Source organism: Mustela nivalis, assembly GCF_964662115.1.
Source record: "Mustela nivalis genome assembly, chromosome: 2".
In the NCBI taxonomy this organism is placed as follows: domain Eukaryota; kingdom Metazoa; phylum Chordata; class Mammalia; order Carnivora; family Mustelidae; genus Mustela; species Mustela nivalis.
In genome coordinates, this window is record NC_139021.1 from 1,707,990 (window position 1) to 1,732,150 (window position 24,161).

Genomic DNA, 24,161 nt, shown 5'->3' on the forward strand with positions numbered 1-24,161 from the left:
TGGGGCAGCAGTGTCCACACGCCCACACGCTCACGCACGTACACGTGCTCACACACGCACACACGTGCACACCGACACCGACACCCACTCACACACGCACACGCTCATGCAACACCCACGCACGCTCACGGTACCTGTGCTTGTGCCGCCCACATGCTGACACGCGCACACACTCAGAGGCGCACGCACACGCACACCCTCGTGCTCACACGCACACACCGCGCACCCCAGCCCCCGGCACGGCCACACGTCAATGAGCTGCCGGCTGAGCGCGTTCTCGAGCTGACCCGCACCCATCCCGTCCGGGTGGTGCCTGCTGTCCAGCCCTCCGTGTCCCGAGGCCCCGGGGGATGGGGGAGAGGAGCCTGGCGAAGGGCCAGCTGGGGGACGACCCCCAGAGTGGACGGCACAAGTGACAGAGAGGACAGAAAAAGCTTAAACTGTGTGACTCAGAGCAGCGTGGAGACGGGCGCACGCGGGGAAGGAGAGGGTCTGAGGTGGCAAGGCCGGCGCCCTGGGAGGTGGTGTGGGCCGCAGGGAGGGCTCCACACTCGGCCCGTTGGAGGGCGCGCCGGAGGGGCTGGAGCAGCTGACCGGGAGTGCAGAGCAAAGCCCAAGACAAGAGCTGACCGCCTTCTCAGTTCTCACGGAGACGGGGCGGAACGCTCACCGACCGCAGCGGCCGGCCTGCATCCCCCGGGCCGGTCCTGGGGGGTCGAGGGGGCTCTGGGGGAAGCAGGGGAGCCTTGGGGAGGTGGGGGCTGTCGGGGTTCGGCCCCCATGCATGCCTGGGTGAAGGAGAGAGGAGCCAATCTGTCCATGTTTGCACAAAGGAGCAGAACTCCTGGGGGAGGCCACGGCCCCCAAGTCTGCCCTGACCATGTACCGCGCCAGCCAGGGGGCTAGGGCTCCGCCAGCCAGCGCGCCGGGTTTCAGGGAGCTAGCTGCCAGTGTCCTCCCACAGGCCCTGAGCGTGTGCGTGTGTGCGTGCGCCAGCAAGCCCGTGACAGCACGCAGGGAGCGTCTGGTCCGCGGGGGACCCACTGCTCACCCGGGCCAGGGCTGGGGAGCCGGCCAGCCACACGGACACACTGGGCTCCCGCACCCGCCGCTCACCCCACCTGACCCCGGGGCCCTCGGCCGCACAGACGGGGACGGAGCAGGAGAGTCGGCTCAGGGGTTCTTGTAGGAAACAAAGCACACAGCGCCTTTGGGGAGTGGGCGTCACGTGCGAGCTGCCCCAGCACTCCGGCCTGCGTGCCCCGGGGCCCCCAGAAACACCTGTGGGCAGGTGGGGTAGGCCGCCTCTGTGCCCACTGCCCAGGGAGAGGGGCACCCAGGCCCATGGACAGCGAGGCCAGCCCCCGGATCCCACACGTCCTCCCAAGCCACACAGCAGACTCCCGACCACGACGAGAAGCCATCAGGAAGCCCAGAGGACGGTGTCCTGAAGCCAGGGTACTCCGGGAGCGCAGGACGAGGAGGAGGGAGACAGAGACAGACATGGAGGACGGGCACAGAGGGAACAGGGGCGGAGCCCCCACGCAGACACCAGCAGGGCAGAGGGAGGAACAGAGCAGTAGGCAGGGGCAAGGCGAGGAGGGCTCAAAGGGCAGGGGCAGGATGGAAAGGGTCTGTCTCAGCCCGTCCTCGGCTCCCTCCATGACCTCGGCACTGCCATGCCCCGGGGGGCTGGACAAGAGGTGCTGTCCCAAACACGCTTGGCCTTCACTGCTGGACACTGCCCAGCCGCTTGGGACCACGTGCTGTCTGGCCACGCACTGCCCTCTCTGGGCCCAGCCTCTCCATGCAGGAGGGACGCCCTATTTGTCCCCTGCACTCTCCTCCTGTGGCTGAAGGCACCACAAAGACAGGCAGGTCACACCCTTGCTGGGGGTTACCCGACCCCACAGTGGGGAAGGCGGAGGCCGGGGGCTCCCTCCCCCCACCCTAGTGGACCCTGCAGGGGCAGGGTCCCTGAAAACAACTGGCTTCCCAGTTTCTGAGGATGGACCACAGGCCAGACGGAGAAACTGAGGCACAGGGCAAGGTCGGGGCTGGCTGTGAGCCTACGCAGACCTCTGTGCCCCAGTTTCCCTGCCTGCTCTGGGGGCTGGCGGGGAGAGTGGGCCCTGGGTCTTCTGGACTCGAGGCAGGTGAGGCGACCCAGTGGGCCCTGCCCTACCCTGCGCGCTCCTTCAGCTTCTTGTCCGTGATGCCGTCCTTGGACACGAGCTTGTTGAACACCAGGATCCCGATGACCATGTTCACCTGCCAGGCAGAGAGCAGTGGGGTGTGGGCGCAGGGTACTGCCCTCTGGGCTCCGGGCTCCGCACCAGGGCTCCCGCCCGCAGCACGGCCCTATGGACACCGCTCCCCAGGCCAGGAGACGGGGCCGCTGGCACAGGCTCGGCAGCACCCCCGAAGCTCTCCCCCGCCCCCCACCAGAGCCCCGGCTGTTAGGTAGGGTTCTCCTGCCACAAGACCCCACCCGGGGCGCGATGCTCCAGCTCCCGCCCCCCACGTGACCCTCCTGCGCAACCCATCCGTGAGGATCCGGCAGGCCCGCCCGGCGGGGGTGGACAGAAAAAGGGGCCGCACGCCCCAGGGTGGGGACGCAGAGAGTCATGTGGGGCTCTCCCGACAGGCGGGACCCCCAGCCGCTCTGCACGAAATAGCCCCGAGGCCCAGCTGCCATCTCCACGGTGGGCAGCAGCAGCTTCTGGAGCCGGGGTTCCAGCTGTCCGAAGGTCGGACGTCAGGCTGACCCCCACGCACCCCTAGAGTGCTGGCCCATTCCCACGGCAGAAAGGGCCTCAGGTGATCCAGCTGCCGCCCCCACTCAGGGGTGCCCTGTGGCCACCCCAGCCTTTCAGCTCCCCTGCCCCTTACGCCCCTCCCATGACGGGGAGCTCACTCCTCACAAAGGCCCACCTCGGGGGCCGTCTCGGGGGCAGCATCCCTGTCTAGGTTTTTTCCCGGGGGTGCACTGCCCCTGCGCTCTCTGCCATGGCACCTTCCCTGCATCCTTCCTGCTGGGCACCGGCTCCCCAGCAAGTGCTCCCCGGTGTTCATGTCCCGCAAGCCACAGCCAACGGCAGCTGTTGGCCCCGCCGTGGCCCTGGAGCCTTGGGGCCTTCTCTCCTGGGTGGAGAGGCTCCCGGCTCCTCCCCTGGGCTCCCACTCTGCAGAGGCCGCCCGGTGGAGGAACGAGGCCTTGTCCCCGACGCCTTGGACGCAGAAGGACGAGGGGCCGACCGCCCGAGGCCCCACCGCTCTTAGCGCCCCCGACCCTGCACACCGCGTGGGCAGGCCCTGCCGTTCATCCCTGCGCGAACGGAAAGTTCCCAGACGCGGACACCAGCCCTGGAGGGCCTGACTGGGGTTGGGGCATCTTTCCCGGGTGACCTCATTTTCTGACAAGGCCGGAGCCACAGGGGACAGGCCACCAGCCATCCCCGCCCTGCCCACAGCAGGCTCTGTGCGGTCTTGACTGGCGTGTCCCCACGTTCCTGAGGGGGCCCCGGCCTTGCCCTACAGACACCCCGGCAGGGAACATGGGGGCTGGGAGCTCCCGCCTCCCTTGGCTAAGCCTCCCCCGCTCCCACGTTGCCTGTCTTTAAAATGGTGAGCTGGCCCGGTCTCTGAGGGGCCGCGTTGACATGCACGGCACGGAGGCCTCTCCCTTCAAGGAATAAAGGAGCCGGGACCCTCGGGCTAGGCCCGCTGCCCATGGCCCCACGCTCCCACGCAGGGTCCCCCAGCCTCCCCTGTGCCTGTGCCGGTGTCCAGCTTCCCCGCCACAGAGCCACAGAGTGGTGTGTGGCACTCCATGAGGGGCGGAGGGCTGGAGGGGGACAGGCTCAGGCAGTGTGGATGCAGGGGGGCCCCCAGCCGTGCCCGGCTCCCCCTGCCCAGTCCGAACTCGGGGGCAGGAACTCTGTGTGCCCGTGGCACTGTTGCGCATCCCTCCCCGAAGGTGTCTGGGAACTCGTGGCGAGGGAGAGCGGGCAGCCGCTTCCTTCTCCAGAGCAGGACAGCTGGTGGAAACAAGGGCCCAGTCCTGGCCCCCCTGCCTCAGGCTCTGCTAGCTGCTCTACCCATCCCCCAGGCCTCGCTGGCACTCCCTGCCGTCCTGGGTCAGCCGTCTGTGTGCTCGGTATCCCCCCCGAGTCCGGCCACTCAGCCTGCGAGCCCACACGGCCCTGCTGGCCAGTCCCCAGCCAGTGTCCATTACCCATGCAGGCGGGGCTCACCAAGATAGCAGGCGCCCCCCTGCCCCCGTGTCTGTACCTGTGTACCCTGAGGGCAGCTCCAGGGGGCCAGGAATGCCACCCACCCCCTGGTGACCGCGGTGACCCTGAAGGGGCAATAGGTACCCCCAAGGGCCCAGCCTGGGCCAGCGGGGGGGGGGTCAGTACCAGTACGACAGCGGCAGCCGGTCCCACGAAGGCGTACAACAGTCCCCCCTCCAGGGACAGCCAGCAGCTGGGGAGGGAGACGGGCTGGTCAGTGGCCAGTCGTGACGTCCCCGCCCCCCGGGGAAGGCCGGCAAGACGCTGGGGAGCGGCAGAAGGAGCTCGGCACCCAGCAGGCCCCCCGGGGCACAGCATACAGCAGCTCACTCTGGCCTCTGAGCCCTCGGAAGCCCCCTCCACTGTGGCCCCTTGAATCCCAGTTTACAGAGAGAGAAGCAGACACCGGCAGACGCGAGGCTGTCCTCGCTCGGCAGACACGAGGCTGTGCTGACTGCCCCAGACCAGCCCCCCAACTGTCCTCCTATGTCCTCCCCAGTCTCACTCACAGACCCTTCTTCTGGTCACGGGGCCAAAACTTTGGGTCGGGTCCCTGCTCCGGCCCCCCACCTGCCCACGCAACCCAGGCCCCGTGGCCAGGTAGCCCAGGCCTCTGCTCATGCGTCTGGCCCGGGCTCTCCTCACACCAGCCGTGGTCACCGGCCCCACGGTCCCCCAGATCTCCTGGACCTCACAAGAGGCGGCCTGCAGGAGCCCCGGGCCCAGTGAAGACGCTGCAGTTTCCACGTGCTGTTTCCTCTGCCCCGAGTGTCCACCCCACGCAGTCAAACTCGTCTTCGGCCTTCAAAACCCCTGGGGCTCCCCTGATCCGCCTAGCCCTCTCAGCTGTGCAGCCGTGCCCGTAACTCCCTCCTGGCACTCCCCCTACCAGGGGTTCCAGTAACTGGAACCTCATTCATGTCCACTTCCCCTGCTGCCCCAGGGGGCCCTGCTCCAGGGCCCAGCCACGACCTGTCCCCCTGGGGCTCCACAGCGAGCCAAGCCTGCATGGCCCACCCTGGCCACGCCTCCTTCCTCTGGCTCCCCATTTCCTACCCGTGCCTGCGGCTGCAGCCCCCCTGCAGGCCTTGGCTCCCCTTACCCCGGGAAGCTACACTGCTTTTAGGGTCTCCCCAAGCTTCCTGGTTTGGCATTCAAGGCCCCGGACCTGCCTGGCCCAGCCGACCCTTCGGGGCCTCGCTGACTTCATTGGAGCAACAGGCCCCTTACCACCGGCCTTGCCCGCTTCGGGGCCACACAGCTCCCTTGCCACCACAGTCATGCAGGGAAGGACGCACGGCTGCAGAGGGAAAACTGAGGCTAACAGACCCGGCCACGGGTACCAAAGGAGGGGGTTGAGGCTCTGACGGCCCTGAGCCCCCATTTCACCCATCCTGCTGCCCGCTGCCAGGGAGGAGCTGGGGAGGGAGGCGGCCTCCAGCCCCGGGGCTCCCGGCCTCTCCCAGCTTGGCTCTCCTCTGCGAGACGGGCAGCAGCCAGCTGTCACCTTCTAGGGCAGTGGGAGGGTCTGGGGGAGCCGAGCGGCCTCTACCCCATCCCCACCCTGCCCCGACTCACTAGTTCATGGTGCTGTACCCTTTGGCCTTGGTGAATCCCACAGAAATGGCCACGACCAGTGCAGGGAGCCCTGCGAAGGACCAGAAAGAAAGGGGGTTGGTCCTCCCGCCATCCAAGCCCCCGTCCACGCTCTGCCTCCTCCTTCCAGCCCTGGGGATGGGGCGGGGAGCGGGCAAACTGGGTCCTCGGAGTCCTGAACGCGGTCGTGCTGAGCAGGAGAGAGGGGGACGGGAGGGGGACGCGGGCGGGAGCCCACGGGCTGTAGGCACGGCGGCCAGACAGCGAACGAAATGCAGGATGCCTGATCGCACTTGAATTTCAGATCAAAAGAAATCATTTTTCTTGTAAATGTCCCAAACGTCAACCGGGATATCCTTAAAAAATAACTCAGTATCTGAAATTCAAAGAGAATCTGCCGCCACATCTTACCTGGGAACCCCGTGGAGGCCCCAGGAGGACGAGGGCGGAGGCCGGGCCCCCCCCCCCCCCGGGACAGCGGGCGGAGGCCGGGGGGCACCCCCCCCCCCCGGCACCACTCACCCCAGCCCAGGCAGAGGAAGCGTTTCCGGATGAGACGGTTCCTGAGGCGGCCCGTCACGGCCATGTACGACTGCCAGGCCTCGGTGAGCACCCAGCAGAAGGACGACAGGAAGAAGAAGTGCAGGAAGGCGGCCACCAGCGTGCACACCACCTGCGCGGGGCAGGCGGGCGGCTCAGGCCGGGCCGGGGCAGGCGGGCGGCTCAGGCCGGGCCGGGGCCCGGGTGCCCTTCCTGGGCCCGCTCCACCGGAGGAGCTCGGAGAGGCCGGGACGGCCCGAGCCGGGTGTCCGTGGTGGGGCACGAGGTCAGGTCCCCCTCACAGGAGGCCACTGAAGGGCCGGCACCAGCTTCCCAGGGAGCATTCTGGGGTCCTGTCACTCCATCCCGCCCGGGCTCCCTGGGGGGTGCAGGGAAGGGCCGAGCTCACGCACCTTATTGCGGGTCTGGGTCTGCCCGATGAGGATGAGGGCGTTGGAGGAGATGATGGACAAGCAGAAGTTGATGAGGATGACCGACCGCTCCGAGCGGATGTACCTGTGGGGGAGCGCGGCTCAGTGCCCCGGCGGGGGGGGGTCACGTCTCCAGGAACTGGGGTCTTGTGGCCACGGTGAGACTAGAATGCCACCCCCTTCCTGCAGGCCCCCCGGCCAGGCCACCATCACCTCCACCCCCGCACCCTCTCTACCACGCACTGAACTCCAGCCCGTGGTCCTGCGCGGGGAGGGCCACGGGAGGCTGCCGGGCCCGGCCGCCCATTCCTGCTGGGAGTGGCTGATCCTCAGTTTCCCCCTTTCTGTGTGAGATCCTCTCCCTGTCTCTGCATCCCTTAGACACAGCTCGTTTCCGGGGTCTCGCTCTCGGCCTGCTCCTGGCTTCACCCCTGCCGGCCCCCTGCCCCCAGCCCTTCCCACCCTGTGTGATCCTGACTTCGGGGGAGGAAGACAGAGCGGTTCCGAGGGCAGCCTCTAGAGCCTGGGCAATGCGCGGCGCAGCTTCATCCTGGCTGTGGAACCCTGGGCGAGGGGCTCAACCCCTCTGTGCCTCAGTCTTTGGATCTGTGAGATGCGTGGTGGGAAGCGCACCTGCGGCCAGGGCTGCGGCTGAGACCAGAGGGGCAAGATGCAGGTGGGCAGAGTGGACAGGGCTGGGCCTCAGGGGCCGAGATGTGACCTTGGGTGGGTCACTTTCCCTCTGTTGGTCTCCATTTCCTCATGGGGACCATCAGGCCACCTTCCCGACCACAGCTCACAGGGGCAGTGACTCGGCCAGCAGAACTCAGGAAGGAGGCGCTTTGAAAACCACCGGCGAGCCCCTCAGAACCGCAGCCGGGAGGGTTGGACACGCTGTGCCAGGCCCCGGGTCCCCGGTCTGAGAGGTGTCTGGAAACCGAGGCTTCCAGGGAGGGGCTGGGCCGGTGGGGGGTTTGGGGCAGGTGTTCTGAGGAGGGGTTGGGAGGAGGGCCACCACTGGGTGCCGGCGGGGCACCTACTGGTTTGGCCAGTAGGGGTCGGCTTCTGCCCCCCGGCAGGAAGCCGGGCAGGGAACACAGGCCGCCTGCTCCGCCTCCCACCATCGACACACACACATCGATCTCTCCTCGCTGGCCTCGGGGGCGGCATCAGCTCTGGGCTGTGCAGCTGTGGGGGCAGATGACCTTGACTCAGACGCCCTGTCCTAACCCTCTGCTCAGTGGGGCTCCACCAGGGCTCTGGGGGCGGGAGACAAGACCCGCCCCCAGGCCCACACCTGCCCTCGCACACCCTTCACATCCTGAGCCCATCCTGATCACGGGCCTGGGTTCAGGCCTGTTCACGTGCGTCCCTCCCCCAGAGCTGGGGTCGGCCGGGCATGGCTGCCTTGCCCCAGCCCTGCCTGGGGAGGTGGTCAGGGCCCTGCGATGAGGCCCTGCGGCCCGGGGGAGGGGGGCAGGGATGTGAGCAGAGGTTCTTGCCCTGAGACATGACCCAGGCTCCGAGAGGGCTGTGGACATGCACACCCACATGACAGGACATGGAATCTGGGGGCTCTGAGGCCCCAGGGCAGGGCACTGGGCTGGGGAGCGGACTTGCTGGTACCCGTCAGGCAGTGCCTTCAAAGGGCAGGAGAAAGCGTGGCTCCTCCCGTGGGCGGCAGTGGAAGACAGGAGCAGAAGGGCAACCAGCCCACCCTGGGCCTGTGCCCGCTCACCCCGCCATTGGGCATCCAGGGGGCAACACTCGGAGAGCAGGTGGGGGCCGTCGGGGAGGGAGGGGGAGGGAGGGCGGAGGGTGGCGGTGGGGCGGTCCATCCCTGATGGCCTGGGCAGGAGAGGACGCGGTGGGGGGTGGCGCTGCTGACTGGGAAGGGGGCTCCGGACCAGCCCACACCCCCACGACTGTCCTCAGAGGGGGAGGGGACAGGACCTGACCCCGGCTGCCCCGTGCCCGACCCCTCCCCGGCTGGGCCCACGCGCCAGGCAGCACCTCCACACAGACACGTAGATGATGATCAGCAGGAGCAGAGTGAGGGACGACACGCCGCAGCCCACGATGAGCGTCACCGACGGCACAATCACCTTCTCCATGCTCTGAGGGTGCCGGGGCGGAGAGAGAGCAGAGTGAGGGGCCGGGCCCGTGCAGGCTGAGGCTGGGGGGTGCTGGGGAGCCTCCCCCTCCACCCCAGCACCCCCACGCACCCCCTCCTGCGCTGCCCGTGCTTCTGGGCTGGCCCCTGGGCGGGGTCTGTGCACCTCCCATCACTGGTATCAGAGCCGCCTGCCAAGCCTAGCGCTGAAGGCTCTGTCTGCACTTCACGGACCCCCCCCCATTCCAGAGAAGGACCACGTCCCCCGTCACAGTCGGCTCATGAGGCTGCCAGCCCCACCACAGGGACAGCTCTCCCGGCCGCGTGCTTCTGGAACACCAGCCGAGAGCAGGACCCCGGGCTTCCTGGAAGGGCCCCTCGGCACCAGCTGCATCCGTCCAGCCTCTGCTGCCTCCACGCCAGTTTCAACCCCCAGCACCTGCTGCCCCACAGCCCCACCAAGCACCCCTGCTCTCCGCTCCTCCCTCCCCCTCCCCCTCCCTCCTGCTCTGCCGGACCCCAGCCCTGCACGCCCACTCCTGCCGGAGCCCGGCCCCCACCGCTCTTCTCCAGCCGCTGCCGGAGAACCATGTAAAACACCATTGGAGATGGCAACCCTGCTTTGCTCAGGGTTTTACCCCCGCCCGACCATCCCCTCCCTAGCTGTCCAAATGCTCCAAAGCCTGCTGAGCCAGGCCTGACCCCGGCACCGGCCACCTCCTCCTTCCCACCGAGGCAGAGCTGTGGCCGCTGTCGGTCCCTCTGCCCAGAACACCCTTCCCAGCTGTCACGTGGTACCTCTCGGGGGGGCCTTGGGCTGGGGGGCCCGGCTGCTCCCCACTACGTAGCCCCAAGCACCCAGTCGGTCGAGCTCAGCCCTGTGTCACTGCCTGACCCACCCAGCGCACACAGAGGGCCGCCGCACAGTGGACAGGGGTCGCTTGGAGGAGGCCAAGGACACTCGGAGGGACGGACACCGGTCCCTGCAGCTGTCCCCAGCCTGCAGGCTCTGCGCTTGAGAGAGGAGGAGGTGTGCTGCGGGTGTGGGGCTTCCTAGGAGCTCCCCCACTCTAAAGGGGATGCTTCTGTCCCCGCTCCCGGTCTCAGCAGGGCAGCTCTCTGACCCCGCCGACCCAGGCGGGCTGCCCAGGGAGGCTCTCCTGCCTCACCGGCCTCAGAAGGCCCCACATTCGTGTCCCATGGCGGTGCCTTCCAGAGTCGGAGCCGGAGCCCACGCCACCTCGCATTGCTGTTCCCACCCACGGACAACATGGTGCCGAAACCATGCTCTGCCCTCCCCGTGGCCTGGGCTGCCCTTCCCCACACCGGAAACGCCCCCTCCTGGCCCCCCCTGCCCTTCTGAGTGTTGCTGGGTTCCAGCCTGGGTCCAACCGCTGGAGGGGACTGCCGGTCCCACAGCCCCACGTCCTCACGTTCCTGAACCCCTCGGGCCAGGCCCGGCTCGGACACAGGCCGCGTGGCTGGCTAGATGAATGGAGACAGGGAAGGCAGGCTCTGGGAAAAGGGAGAAAGTCAGCCAAGGTCAGCCAAGCAGTCGGAGGTCCCGGGATTCACGGCCCAGGGTGAACCTGTTTCCACACGGGGAGCCAGAGGTCCCTGGGCAGCGGGGGAGCTGGGCCATGGCTCACACCCTTGCACTCGCCAGGGAACCTCAAAGCCCGGCTGGCCACGCAAGTCACAGGTGGCCAAGTGAGTGGCTCACACCCGTTCTGTGGCTGGCTCCGGCCCCGACCTCTGTGGCCATCTGCCTCCATCTGCTCTCATTAGCCTGGCAGCCACCTGCCAGCCCGCTTGCCCACCTGCCCGCCCGCTCTCTCCTCTCCACCCGGCTCATCCGTCACTCCCGACAGCCCCGGCCTGCGGGCTCTGGATGATGTGGGGAAGGGAGGAGGGAGAACCAGAGGGCAGGGCGCCAAGGAGCTCTAGCCCTCATTGGGAGGGTTGGACTAGAGATCTCTGGGCAGGAGCTTGGCCCCAACCCACACACAGAGAGCAGAAGCCAGCCGGCCTCCCACTGGAGACTGGTTCCCTCGCCAAGTTTGGTGCCACCCCAGGGCCTTTGCACATGCTCCTCTTGCTGCCTGGTGCTCTTCCTCTGACCTTCACATGGCTGTCTCTGCCTTCAGCGTAGAGGTCACCACCTCCCAGGGGCCCTCACTGACCTGGTTCCGTCTGAACCAGCCTCTCGTCTCTCTGCCCCATCACCCCATCTGGAGACTCGCTTGGGAACAGGGCCCCCACGCACCCAGGAGTTCTTTTTTGTCTATAAGGTCCCCCCCGTTGGTTTCTACCCCATCAACTGCGCACTGTCCACCTCCTCTTGCACCCTCTATGCAGCCAACACGTCCGAAACACAGACCTCCCTCCTTGAGCACGGTCCTTGCTGTCCTGTTACTGCTCCAACACCACCCGTGGCTCACAGCTCCTGCACAGAACAGTCCTGGCCCCTGGTCCCACGCTGAGCCCTGACCCCGGGGAGGCGGGGGACACACTTCTGAGCACATCATGGCAGCAGCTGGCTTTCCAGTGCTCCTCCTTGCCGGGCTGTGTGCCGGGCTGTGGATCCCTCCCCTGTCCAGGCCCCACTGCAGCTCGGAGCCAGACAGCATCGCCCCCTCACAGATGTGACTCAGAGCCACTACTCGCCCACCCAGCGGCCAGTGGCACAGCTGGGCTCTGACGGTCTGGCTCCACACAGAGCTCGGGTGGCAGTGGCGGTGGGGGGTTGCCTGGGTCCATGCCTCTGTCTGGAAGCTCGTTCCTCCCTGGCTCCTGGGGTGGGAGCCCCGCACCCCCTCTCCACCCCTGGACTCCTGGTCCCCATGGCCACTCCGGGCCCCAGGATTCCCGACGCCTCCACTTGCTCAGACCCCAGTCCCCATGCCCGTCCCACCCCAGCCAGGGAAGAGGGAGGTGGCGCCCTGTCTTGCCCCAGGCCCAGCCCACCTCTGCCACCACCCCACCTGCCGGCTGGGGTTGCTCTGTCCCCACTCCTGCTGGGAACCCTCCAAGACCACAATCGCACGGCCACCCTGTCACCCCCCACCACGCAGCTCCCCACGGCCCTTGGGGTGTAGCTTCAGCTCTCCCCAGCACTGGCCTTGCTCCCCTGCCCCGCCCTCCAAGCCCCACCTTGTCCCCCACGGACTTTTGCCTTCCTCACCTTCCCTGGCACTACCACTGCTCTTCTCCACTCAGCTCAGCCGGTGAACTCCTGTTTGCCCCTTAAGGCCCCACGAGACACCTCCTCCTGGTGTTCCCTTCCCAAACCACCCCGGGGAGGGAAGGAAGCTGTCGCCGTGCCCAGGGCACCTGTCCCTTTGGCCTGGGCTGCCGCAGACCCCGTCTGTCTGGACGCAGACCCCGTGCTCCCCCTGGGCAGGACTGGGGTCTGGCACAGGCCCCAGCCCCTCACAGGCGGCATGACGGGGATCTCACCCTTGTGCTTGGGCCCTCCCACTCAGGGTCTCTGGGGTCAGCCCCGGAGCCAGAGCCGGCCAGGAAGAGAGGGAGGTGCCCGCAGGCTTCACTGGCAGGCTGGCACCAGGTGGGCGGCGGAGCCCTGGTCCTTCTGGTGCTCTGGCTCTGAGCTCATGCGCATGCCCGTGGGGGGCCCCAGGGTCGGGCAGTGATGACCACTGTGCCAGTTCCTGCTGGAGACACCTAGGCTCCCAGAGGCCAGGCACATTGCCCTCAGCCCCAAAGCCCCTGGGTGACTCCAGCCCCCGTGAGCGGCCTTCAGCCTCAGCTCCCCTTCTGGGATACGGGGCTGGGGTCCCCCCAGCTGTGGCTGCCGACCCCCGTACCAAACAAAACCTCCAACCCCTCCCAGACCGAGACCTGCCCGGCCTGATGCATCGACCTCCAATATGCCTGGCCCCAGCGGCCTGGGTGCAAGGCCCTGGGCCCCAAGCCTTCTGCTCCTGGTTCCACCAGCTTTCACCAGCATTGGCCACCTGACCCTCACCAGACCCGGCCTCCATGGCCCAGCTGACCCAGAGCTCAGCCCCTGGTGGGATGCCACCTTCTGCGGAAGGCACTGACTGTGGCACACGGTCCACACCACAAACCCTGGGCCGGCAGGGCCCTCCCCCCACCCCCCTCAGCTGGCCCGACCCTCAGGGCTGTCACTTCCGTCTGATGGCAGGGGTCAGAGGGGGAGGCTCAGAGTGACAGGGCACGAGGCTGGAGTCTGTGTGTATGAGGGACCAGCCTGTGCGGTGACACTCCGCCACACCAACCCTGGGCACACATCCCACTCCAGAATGCTCCCCTGCCCCCGGTCCTTCCTCTCCATGCTCCGAAGGATGGGCGGCCACCTGGGGACCCCGTCCTGCAGGGTCTGGTCCCGCAGGGACTCAGGAAGTCACAAGTCCCATTGGTTGCTCCCCTGTGCAGAAGTCTGCTGCTGTACCACTGATGACCACCTACGCAGAAAGCCACCTCTTCCAGGGAGTCCCCGGGATGCCCCTGGTTGCAGCTTTCAGAGCCCTCCCCAGAACCGACAACACCAACAGCCCTGTCACAGGGACAGGAGAATGGGGGAGAGTACCCCAAAGTCAGGACCAAGAGCACAGACCCCCGTCCAGCAACTTGCCCCAAGACCTTGAGCAAATCGCCCTCCCCAGGGCTCAGTTTACCTGCCTGCCGACGGAAGGTTTTAGTAGTGATGACCTCCAGGTCCCGTTGGGCTCTGACCCCATGGGGAACACTGCTCTCCCTACCCGTGTCCCACTGGACAAAGGGTGGTGGGCAGAACGTTCTCAGAAAGGCCCGGAGCCATCTTTCACATTGAACCCAGGATCCCCTGAAGGGAGAGCTGTGCCGCCCCCACTGGATGAGGGCCAGCTGCCCCAAACACCAGGACAGCCTAGTCCCCCACCTCACTCTGTCCTCCACATCTGCTGCTCAACGATCCTTCCACACGGGCCTTAGACCCGGGGTCTTAGTGAGCGAAGACCCCAGCCCCTTTCCCTCCTCGGGGGACTCAGTGAGTAGGGCGGGGGGGGGGTGTTTCCTGGGACCCATGAATGGTGCTCAGCCCTGCAGCAGACAACCCCTCAGCCCCAGGGGGCCAAGCCCAGCACCCAGGGCCCCAGCCTGGGAGCTGGCCCCAGATGCCGTTGCCATAGAAACCAGCAGCCCCCACAAGAATCACAGGAACAAAAAGGAGGCCCCTGAGATGATGGGGCCTTCCCCAGCGGAGCGGTGGACCTGGGCCAGACCCAGCACCCTCAGCCACCCAGGGACCCTGACCTGGGGATGTAGCTGCCTCCAAAGACCAGGGTCCACTTGGGGAGGGCGGGGAAGGTCTCCCAGCCAAGGTGGCAGCTCCTTCCCCTCCCTCTGCTTGGCAGGCCAGGGCCCCACAGCCCAGCTGAGGGGCGCACTGCCAAGTGAAGGGGTACACAGGCTCCGCCAGGCCAAGCCCTCCCCCAGTCCTCAAAAGCCTGGGCCCAGCCTGCCCGGATCCCGTGAGGATGGGTTCCGTCCAAGGTCCATGCCTCCAAGGAGAGTGGGGGACACTCACCCATCGGCCCCTGGGGGAGAGGGGGGGCTGCCCAGCCCCTCCCGAGCCGGTCCCCAACTCCCCGCTGCCACCCACCCGGCTCCCACCCACCCTCCCTCTCCAGAGGCCGGCTGGCCAGTGGGCCCGGACACCGACCGGGCGCACGGACCCAGGCAGGGATGGGTCCGGCCCCTCCCGCGCCGGAAGCGCCCGCCCCGCGGCCCCCTCCCCGCCCCCACCCCGCGCCCCCCGCGCGTCCCGGCCGGGGTCTCACCGCGTCGGCGCTGAGCTGGGCTAAGATGGCGAAGGTGGAGAGCCGGTCACAGAGGCAGCGCGTCCGGAGGGCGTCGAGGGGCACCGTGCGGCAGCCGCGCCACGACCAGGGCCCGAGCTGCGGGGGGGCGGGGGAGGAGGGCCTGGGGGGCGGGACACACGGGGTGGGGTTGGGGGGGGACAGGGGCGGCGTGAGCGGCGGGCGGCCGGCGGCCCGGCCCCCTGTCCCCGCCGGCCCGCGCCCGCACCTGCGCCCGCAGCCGCGCGCCCGCCCCGCCGCCGGCCCCCGGAGCCCCGCGCCCCATGGCCGCCGCCGAGCCACGGGAGAGCGAGTCTCGGGAGCGCGGGCCGCCGAGCCCTGGCCCCGCGCCCGCCGAGCGCCCCGCCCGCCGCCGCACCCCCCCCCCCCCCCCCCCCCCGCCAGCGCCGGAGCCCGAGCGGGAGCCGGAGCCCGAGCCCAGCGGAGCCGAGCCCAGCGGAGCCGGGGGCGGCGGGCGCGGCGGGGGCGCGCCGGGAGGGGTGCGGGGGGCCGCCTCCGCCCGGAACCCGGAGCCCGGCGCAGCGGGGTGACCTTGGGACCGCCCCCGCCTCCCCCTGCGGGCTGGTCGCCCCTGGCGTCCGCCGCCCCAGGCCGGGGACACAACAGCCTTCCCCGCGGTCTGGAGGCCGGGATTGCGCCTTTCCATTTCCACACCGGGGCCGCTGGCGAACCCGGTCGCCGCTGTAGATCCAATCCCCATCCCTGCAAGGCCCGCCGGCCTGCCCAGGAACTTAGGAGTGTCCAGCCACCACAGCTGGCCCTGGGCTGGCCCTGCCTGCTGGAGCCCCTGGCCTGCGGGGTGGGGTGGGGGTTGGGAGAGCCGCTGGGCCTGCCGACTAGGGACCGGGGGAGGGGACTCCCGCATGTCTCAAGCAGGAAACCCTGCCTGGGGATCCGCAGCCTGGAGGGGTCTTGCGAACCCAGGGCCACAAAAGGCCTGCGCTCTCCCGCAGATAACTCAGACCCCACGCCTCCTCTCAGGACTTCGGGAGAGTTCCAGGTTTCTGCAGCGGGGGTCTTCCCAGGACCTGCCCTAGAATCGAGTGGGTGGCGTGAAGCCTCTGAGCCCAAGAACAAGGGAGCGGGAGCCGCAGAGTGCCATGGCCAGCTGGGCTGCCTTCCCCGGCCCTGCGCGCCCGGCAGGCTGGGTCTGACAGCTCCCTAACCAGTGCTCTCCCCATGGGGGCCCTGACCCGGCAGGTGTGTACACACACACACACACACACACACACCCTGGGAGTGCCGCCTCTGCTCAAAACCTGGGTTTACAATCCACCAGCCTTGGCCACCTCCTCAGGGTGCCACCTGGGGAAGTTCCTACCCTCGCTGCTAGCTCCTGTTTCCTGAGCTGCAGAACGGGGAGGGTGCAGCGGGCACACACCGCAAGGCCCCCAGCACGGTGCCTGTGTGGACGCGGGAGCACCTCCGGGAACGAGGAGGGTCACTGGCTGCAGGGATCGGAGAACCCGGGCTGGTGCTGGTGCCCAGGAGATGTTACACAATCCCTGCTCTGAGCTCCGGGCCCCGGGGGGCAGGGATGTATTCTGGGCTGGGCCAGAAGCCTGGACGTGGGCCTTGCTCTTTTGATTCCCTTCTCTCAGGGAAGGACCTGACCCCATTATGCGGAGAAGAAAAACTGGGGGCTAGCCCCTGGGGCCCAAGCGGGCTAGCCGAGTTCACGGTGGCGGCCAGGCAGACTTTCATGGCCCAGGAGTCAGTCGTAGGCTCTGCGGGAGCACCGGGGCTCAGGCCCTGGAAAGTACCCCCACCACACCCCGGAGCTCCAGCCGGCCCGCTCTGTCTAGAGTTCAGGGAGAAGAGAGCACTGTGGCCTGAGCTCAAAGGGCCCAGGATTGGGGAGCTCAAAGCTCATCCATGTCCGGGCCCTTCCACGAGATAAGTGCGGAAGCAGCCATTAGTCACAGCGGGGGGCAGCCGCACCCAAAGACAAGAGACCTCCATGTCCTGCCTCCAGAGACGGAGAGACCACCGGCTGCAAACCAGGAGCAGGACAATGGAAGGAGCCAAGAGCGCAGGGTCCTGGCGCTCCCTGGGAGACCCCAGGCCCAGCCTAGTGCTCCCCACACCGTTGGCCAGAGGCCTACCAGGGCCTCGCTGAGTACGAGGGCCACGTGGGACACGGGCATGGGGCGCTAAGCCCTGGCCAACGCTGGCCCCTGCCATAGCCCCTGTGTGCCCCTTCCCGCCAGAAGCTCCCTGTCCTCATGCCTGGAGCTGCACATGTGACCGTCCCCACGTGCCCAAGCCGCTGGCCAGATGCTGAGCCAGCCACCACGGCGCAGGCCAGGAGATAGCCAACAGTGCCACTCCGAGAGCCCCACAGACCACCCCTGTCTGTGGCCAGGCCGCCACCCACTCTCCAACTCAGTGCTCGTCCGGGACATCAGCCCTAGAGCTGTCCTTGTGAGCAGGCGTCCGGGGCTGGCCAGTCCTGGTTCCAGTCCCCGCTGTGCTTCTCAGTGTTCAGGCATGAACACCGCCTCTGCTCCCCTCCTCCGAGCACAGAGAGGGGCGGGGGCATCCGGAAGCCAGCTCTCCCGCCTGGGAGCCCGGGAGGGAACGGCACCCCGAGGCGGGGGGGGCGGGGGTGAGGCCGGCTGGGCTGGTCTGCAGCCGGGCTGCCGGGCCTGCAGGGCGCCAGGCTGAGAGCTGCAGGCCACCTCCTGGGAGAACGCCAGCCTGGGCTACTGAGGAGGACGCTAATTAGTTTATTGGTCTCCCAGAGGCGGGGTGGGGGGGGGGTGCTGCTGCCTGCTTTGGCCTCCTGCAGCCTCAGGTCACAGAGGACACGAGAAGGGCCCCGCCCTGGGCCAGGCCAGCTGTCCGGGAGGCAGGCTGAGGTGCTCACTCTGCAGGGGGGCGCAGGGGCTTGTGGGACCCTGTGGGACTGCCTTGCGGCCCCCCTCGGGCCCTACCTCTCCCTGACGCGGAGAGCCCTTGCGGCCTGTGTCAGGGAGGCTGGGACGGGGACCCTCTCCTTGCTCCCTCCCACTCCTGGGTGATAAGGGTTTCCTGTGCGACTTGTCCCTGAAGCGCGATGACAGCCCTCAGCTGCCCCGTGCAGACAGAACCGCTGAGGCTCAGAGGAGCAACCCTCGCCCAGGGCCACACAGCGCGAGCGGCGGGGCCCGCGGACAAGCGCCCCGCCTTATCTGTCGGGAGCCGTCCCAGGCACACAACCTCCGAACTCCTGGGTTGCGGGGGACACATCTGAGGGATCCTCAAGGATAAGCCGGGACGCGGCGCACAGAGAGGTGACGTGCCCAGGGGCTCCCCTGCCCTTTCCCCCCACCCCCACACACACCAGGAAAAGAACTCAGGCCATGCGGGGCGCCCAGGGCTAGCTAAGCCTCCCGTGCCATGCAGACGTCAGCCAGGGGCTGACCTGCAACCAGACAGGTAGATAGGCTGCCTGACCCCAGCCCCGGCGCTGGCGTCTTAGGCTCCCCATCCGACCCGGGAAAGGCCAGGGGATTCTCAGTCCTTCTTTCAGCAAAACCTCTAGGAGGCCTCCTCTTGTACCCCAACATCTGGAAGTTCTTCCCATGTCTGACCGGAGTGCTTCCTGCTCTAGGGACCCCGTCCCCGACTCTGCAACCCAGGCAGGTCACTCTCCCCTCTTGCACTGGGAGACCATGTGCTGCCTCTTGACTGAGCTTCCAAAACTTGGAATATCTGGGTCATGGAGCCACCCCCCCGCCACCTCCCTGAGCCCAGGCCTGAGGAATCTGGGTCAGTGACACCTGCTCCTCCTCCCCTCGCTAGGTCCAGGGCGACAGGAGGAGCTGGGGCAGTGGCACCCTCAGGACCAGGAGGGCAGGGAGACCCAGAGGGTGAGAGCGGGAGCTCGTCCATGCCTGAGTCCAGGGGAGGTTTGGGCGGGGGGCTGTGTCTTCCCCATCTGACCAGGGCGCCCAGAGCAGAGCCACGCCTCCGCCATCACACTGCCCGACCTGCTGGGAGGCCAGGCTGGTTCACCTCCACAGCCACCGTGGCCACAGCCGGCTCCTGGCTCCCGCAGTGAGGTGGTCCCTGACCCACAACCTCCTCCTCCATTCTGCTCTGCTCACGGCTTCAGCGTTCTCTTCTGCAGCCTCCTCTGGGGGGGCAGGCCCGGGCCCAGCCTGCTCACCTTGCTGCCGGCCCAGCGGTGGGGGCACCCGCCCAGACTGGGCAGCCAGCCCTCCGCCCCCTGAACTTCCACTGCCTATGGCAACCTCGGCGCCACCCCACCCCTTGCCCTCTCCCACGCTCACGGCCCACCCGTCAGCAGCTCCGACCGGCCTCCCCACGGTGCCAGAAAACATGCCAGGCATGTCGTCCTCAGCTCAAAGCTCCCACGGCCCCCTCCCCACTGAGACACCCCAGGGCCCCAGGGGCCCGTCCAGCCTCCCTGACCTGACCTCACCACTCTGCTCCTCAGGGGCTCTCCTTGGGCCACATTTAGGGGCTCCCGGGACAGAACCACCTTGCCCCCCGCCACTGCACACTCAGCACTCAGAGCGGAGCCGCTGCCTGTCCCCGTGTCCCAGGCCAAGAGCGGCTCAGAGAAGATAAGCAGGCTGCCATCAGCAGCGGGCCTGGTCCCCAACCCCGCTCAGGATGCGTGGGAGCCAAGGGGCGTCACAGACCCTGGGAGGAGGCTCAGCCCATGGCACCTCTGGCCCCCCGCCTCCTGGCCCGTGCCCAGCCCAAGAAGGCGGAACTGTTCCCACTCAGGCGGGTTCCATCCCAGCTTCTCGGCGCTGAGCTGCCGGTCCTGTGAGGGGAGAACCAAGGCTCCGCCAGTGCGTTGTTGTGGGAGACGTGGGGCCGCATTGCTTTGGGCCTGGTGCTCATAGTACATCAGGGGACGGTAACAGAGAGGGTGCTCTGACAGCCGGCCCCGCCGCCCCATCCATCCATCCACCCACCGAACCAGGGCACTCACTGCATTCATGAAACCTCCTGCCGGCCCACGGAGCAGGTCTATTACGGGACGAGAACCGTCAGGGTCCCCTGGGGTTTGATGGGCTAATTCACACTGGAGTGTGAATGACTCATAGGTAGCCTCCTACACAATCGAAAAAAGCCAGAGTGGGCACAGCACAGTCCAATAGGGTAACCGGAAGCGGGCAAAGTATCTGCTGCAGAGGCTTCTAGAGGCCCCTCAGGACTTTCCAGCCTGGTCTTCAAGATCATCAATGGGCTGGCCTCCCCTCGTGCTCCCTACACATTCTAGCCTAGGACGAGGCCCCGCTACATCACACTTCACCCATCAGAAGGCCTACCCCCCCACCTCTCCCTGCTGACTTCTGAGCCACAGATCAAGGTCTGTGCTGAGTCTCCTCCCTGGATAGCCTGTGAATTCCTGAGCACCACACCAGACCCCTCCTTCAGGCTCTACCCTGCTTCTGCGCTAGGACCCCTCTCCCTGGGTCCTGCCTCAGCCCACAGCCGGAGCTCGTCAGGACTCCCAGGCTCCCCCGGCCCCGTTGCACCTGCCGGCCCACGCCAGCTGCACGGAGCCAGCGGGGACCCAGCACACAGGCGCCGTCTCCTGCTTCCAGCCCTTGACCTTGGCCGGTGTCTCTGACCATGGTCCCTCCTGTCCCCTGGCTGACTTGCCTGGTCCTTTGGGGAAGCCTCCTTGAGCTCCCTCTGTGCCCAGACCTATCCCTGCTGGCCACCAGCTCATGAGAACCTGCAGGCCAGGTCGTGTCTGCCCCGCCATGGCCTGGCCCAGGTCAGTTCTATCCCGTCTTACCATGGGACAACACCCATGGTCCTGGGAGGATCCTGATATCTGCAACACGTGGACCCTGGGGGAGGGACACCTGCCTGACCAGGGTCGCGCTCAGCGTGCTGCTGGGTGAGACCCGGCCTGCGCTCCTGCACATGGGCTGGCCCTCCTGGTGCGGCCGGTGTCTGAGCCGCAGAATTCTGTCCCAGGAGCCTCTGCCCACGATGCGGAGACACCGGCCTCCTCTCTGCCCCCTGGGCCGGCCACGCTCGGAGTCCGCTCCCGGCTGCAGGCCTGGAGACCTGGTCCTTCCCGTGGTCCAAGCTCTCCCGCTCACATCCACCACACCCGGGGCAGACCTGGGCCTCTGGGAGAGCGTGGGACCCTGGCCCACCAGCCCTGCAAGCCAGCGGTCTGGCCTCCTGACCCTGCTCCATCTGCTAACCTCCCCCCCGCTCAGAGGCCTGCACCCCTGGGACCCGACCTGAGCCTGTCACCTCACTTAGAACTCCCCCCGGCACCCCTCCGTCCAAGCTCTGTCCCTCCTGTCCCCTACCTCTGCCCACTGATGGATCACTGCTTTGGCACCCACACTTCCGCCAGGGGTCCGCTTACTCATTCATCCAGGAAGCGCCTCCCCAGCCTGCCTTTGGCAGGCTCTGTGCTCAGTGTCCCCCGACAGATCCCAAACCTGCCGCCTGTCACAGCCTGCTCAGCCCGGTGGCCTCCAAGAGGCCCTCCCAGATGCCACAGCCTCCCCAGACCCCAGCCTCCCACTCAATCTTCTCCACTCCAGGGGCATCTGACACTGATCGCTGTGGTCCGGCTGGCCACTGCGCCACGGGCGTGCCCCAGGCCCCACAGGGAGGGGGCTGCGAGCTCACCGCCTTTACTGTCACCGCTGTCTGTGCCCTCACAGCTGCCCCGAAGCCACTGAGGTCAAGACGACATCGCACGAACCCCATCGATGCCCCTGACAATGCATCCGTGGCCACCGCCGCCCTCACCGCCACCATCAGCACGACGCATGGGCAAGGCCACCACACCGCCACGTCGCCACCGCCACGTCGCCCCTGCCACGGGCAGTCCCTGAGCGAACGCTGTAATCACACCGCCCCCGACCCCTGCCGCGTCACCACCACCACAGCCCCGATGTCGGCCACGCACCCACCGCCATCACCCCCCATACTGTCACCAGCAACACCGCCACGGCCATCACCGCCATCCGCGAGCATCCCGGGCATGGCCTCGGCAGAACCAGCCCCGCGACCGTCGCCAGACCGACACCGGCTGCCAAGCCCGTTGCCAACTTTCACCCGCGAGCACTTCTCGCGTCTGCCGTGTCCGGGGCGCTATGTAGACGGAACTTGTCTTACGGGAGGTCCCGCCGTCCCCGTCCCCCAGGGACAGATGCGCACAGGCAGCCACAGCGTCACCACTGCCTGTCACACCCCGACCGCCACCCCACCTTCCAGGCATCTCGCAGTTCCCCCGGCTCCCAAAGGCCCAGTGACCCTGGCACTCGACGTCATCCGACCGTGCCCTGCTTCCTGCCGCCCTGGCCCCAGCACCGAGGCCTGGGGGCGAGAACGGGCCCGTGCCACAGCTGTCCCACCCTGCGCCCTCCCACAAGTCGCATCACGCCCCCCCCCCCCCGCAGGCCACCAGCAGGGGCCGTGGCTGCCTGGGGAGTGAGATGAAGACCTTTCTGCCTCAGGAAACCAGCTGTCGCAGCCTCTGGCAGAGGGGAAGCAAGCATCTCAAGGGAGGAGAGCTCCACCCGTCCTGCAAGTCCAGCCCGTAGACCCTGCCTCAGCTCCTTTGCACATGCTGCACTGCGGCCCCGAGGGCCTCTGCTGCCTGCCTCCAGGTGGGCTCCAGCTGGGGAACCTCACGCTGGGCCCCCGAGGCCGGCGCTTACCCCACAGGGCACAGTGTGGGTCAGGGAGAGGTCCTCTCCCGAGCTTCCTGGAGGACGGGTAGGGACAGCGCCTACCTGCTGACCATTTCCCACTGACCCACCTGTCCTCAACACCAATCACCTCATTTCGGCCCTGCGGCAACCCCATGTCTCAAGGAGCCAAAAGGGCTCACCCACCACGACCCGGTTAGTAAGGAATGGGGCCGGGCTTCGAGGCCAGGCCTGCAGCAGGCAGGACCCCTGCTCCTCCCACCGGTCCAGCTGCCGGGTCACAGCGGGTGCTCTGGACCTGGGGGCCTGGTCTCTGAGAGGGATGGACAGACACCGCCGTTATGACAGGGTGGGCGAAGGCCCGGCAGCCTGCGGGGCTGGGCCTGGGAGGGTCCCGGGAGGGTGGGGATGGCGGCAGGACGGGGTCTGGGCAGGGCGGTCCCTGCGGGACCAGATGTTGGAGCACGGTGGAGCCCCTCTTGGGTGGATGCAGGGGGGCCCCGTGTGCCCATGGGCAGAGCATGCCCTGTGGGTGGGCGCCGCTGGGAACATGCGTCTCCGGCACAGTGCCCCTGGAAGGACAGCCGGACGGGGGGACGGGGCCCGGCTAGGAGCGCTCCAAAGCAACTCTGTGCGCTGGCCAGAGGGGCCCTGTGCGTCGCCGCGTGCACCCCTTCCTGCAGCAACGTGGCCCACCCCCCCCAAGCCAGAGCCGGGCACAGACTCACGTGGCAGAGCCTGTGGAGGGGCTGCTGGGGGAGTGCGGGTGCCGATGACAACGGCCCCGCCTGGTCCCAAGCCCCCCTTCCCAGGCCTCTGGCCACTCGGCCCTGCGGCCACAAACAAGCAACGTAGGTGACTTCATCTACACCGCACTCCCGCCAGCCCATCTCCCGCCCCTGCCGGCACCTCTGAAATAGGGCCACCTGCGTGCCACCCGGCGCCGGTCCCACTCTGCTGGCCTGGTTTCTTGAGCTCAGGGGCCCCTCTCCTTGACCCCTGTGTCTCTGTGGGTGCTCTGCTCAGAGGACCCCATCCCCACCCACCTGCGCGTGTGGAGAGGCTATGGGACGGATGCAGGGGCCTCGGGTCACAGCTGACACACAGCAGAAGGAGGCTCGTGTGCAGGGAAGGGCCCCGCCCCGAGATGTGCCCTCCACACCAACCCGCCGTGCTCCTGGCCAGACCACCCCCTTCCTCGGCCAGAGCTCCCTCTCTAGACATGCCCCCGGGTCTGTCCCCGGCCAGGAGTGACCAGCATGCTGTTCCAGCAGAATGAGGGGGGAAAGCAAGGGGGAGCTTCAGGACAGGAAGGGGGCAGATAGGGCCGTGGCCAGCTCTGGGCCAGCACTGGCAGTCCTGTCCTCTGCCGCGGCCTGTGAGGTGCCTGGGGGGGGGGGCCTGGGGGGCTGGCGACACCTCCCCAGCGTGGGTCTGTCCCCTCCATCATACGGTCAGAGAGGCTGAGGCCTGGGCGTGCGCGGTGGGTGTGGCAGAGCCGGGGTTCCCCAGCTGGAACAAGGAGCTCCCCTGACCCGCCAAGTGAGGCTGGAGGACACACACAGGACCTCCCACCCTTGGGACACCCAGCCCAGCAGGCATTCCAGTGGGGGCAGATTCCTCAGCCCCTGCCCTCCTGGGGGCCCCCCTCATCCCACAAGTGAGTGGTGAGGGGCGGGCGCACCTTG

At 67.8% G+C, this 24,161-nt stretch overlaps 1 protein-coding gene across 2 annotated transcripts in view; it reads right to left on the reverse strand.

Moving 5' to 3' along the window:
* ADGRB1 (adhesion G protein-coupled receptor B1) overlaps positions 1 to 24,161 on the reverse strand; it is a 75,421-nt gene that overhangs the window by 12,105 nt on the left and 39,155 nt on the right. The window contains exons 18-24 of one of the 2 annotated variants that reach the window (XM_082720424.1): positions 14,780 to 14,921; positions 8,876 to 8,979; positions 6,845 to 6,947; positions 6,414 to 6,564; positions 5,892 to 5,943; positions 4,422 to 4,488; positions 2,186 to 2,271 (exon numbers count right to left, since the gene is read on the reverse strand). In XM_082720424.1, the coding sequence (XP_082576550.1) occupies positions 2,186 to 2,271; positions 4,422 to 4,488; positions 5,892 to 5,943; positions 6,414 to 6,564; positions 6,845 to 6,947; positions 8,876 to 8,979; positions 14,780 to 14,921 (705 nt within the window). Of the gene's footprint in view, positions 1 to 2,185; positions 2,272 to 4,421; positions 4,489 to 5,873; positions 5,944 to 6,413; positions 6,565 to 6,844; positions 6,948 to 8,875; positions 8,980 to 14,779; positions 14,922 to 24,161 lie in introns of both variants that reach the window. The other variant, XM_082720423.1, reaches the window with a different exon arrangement.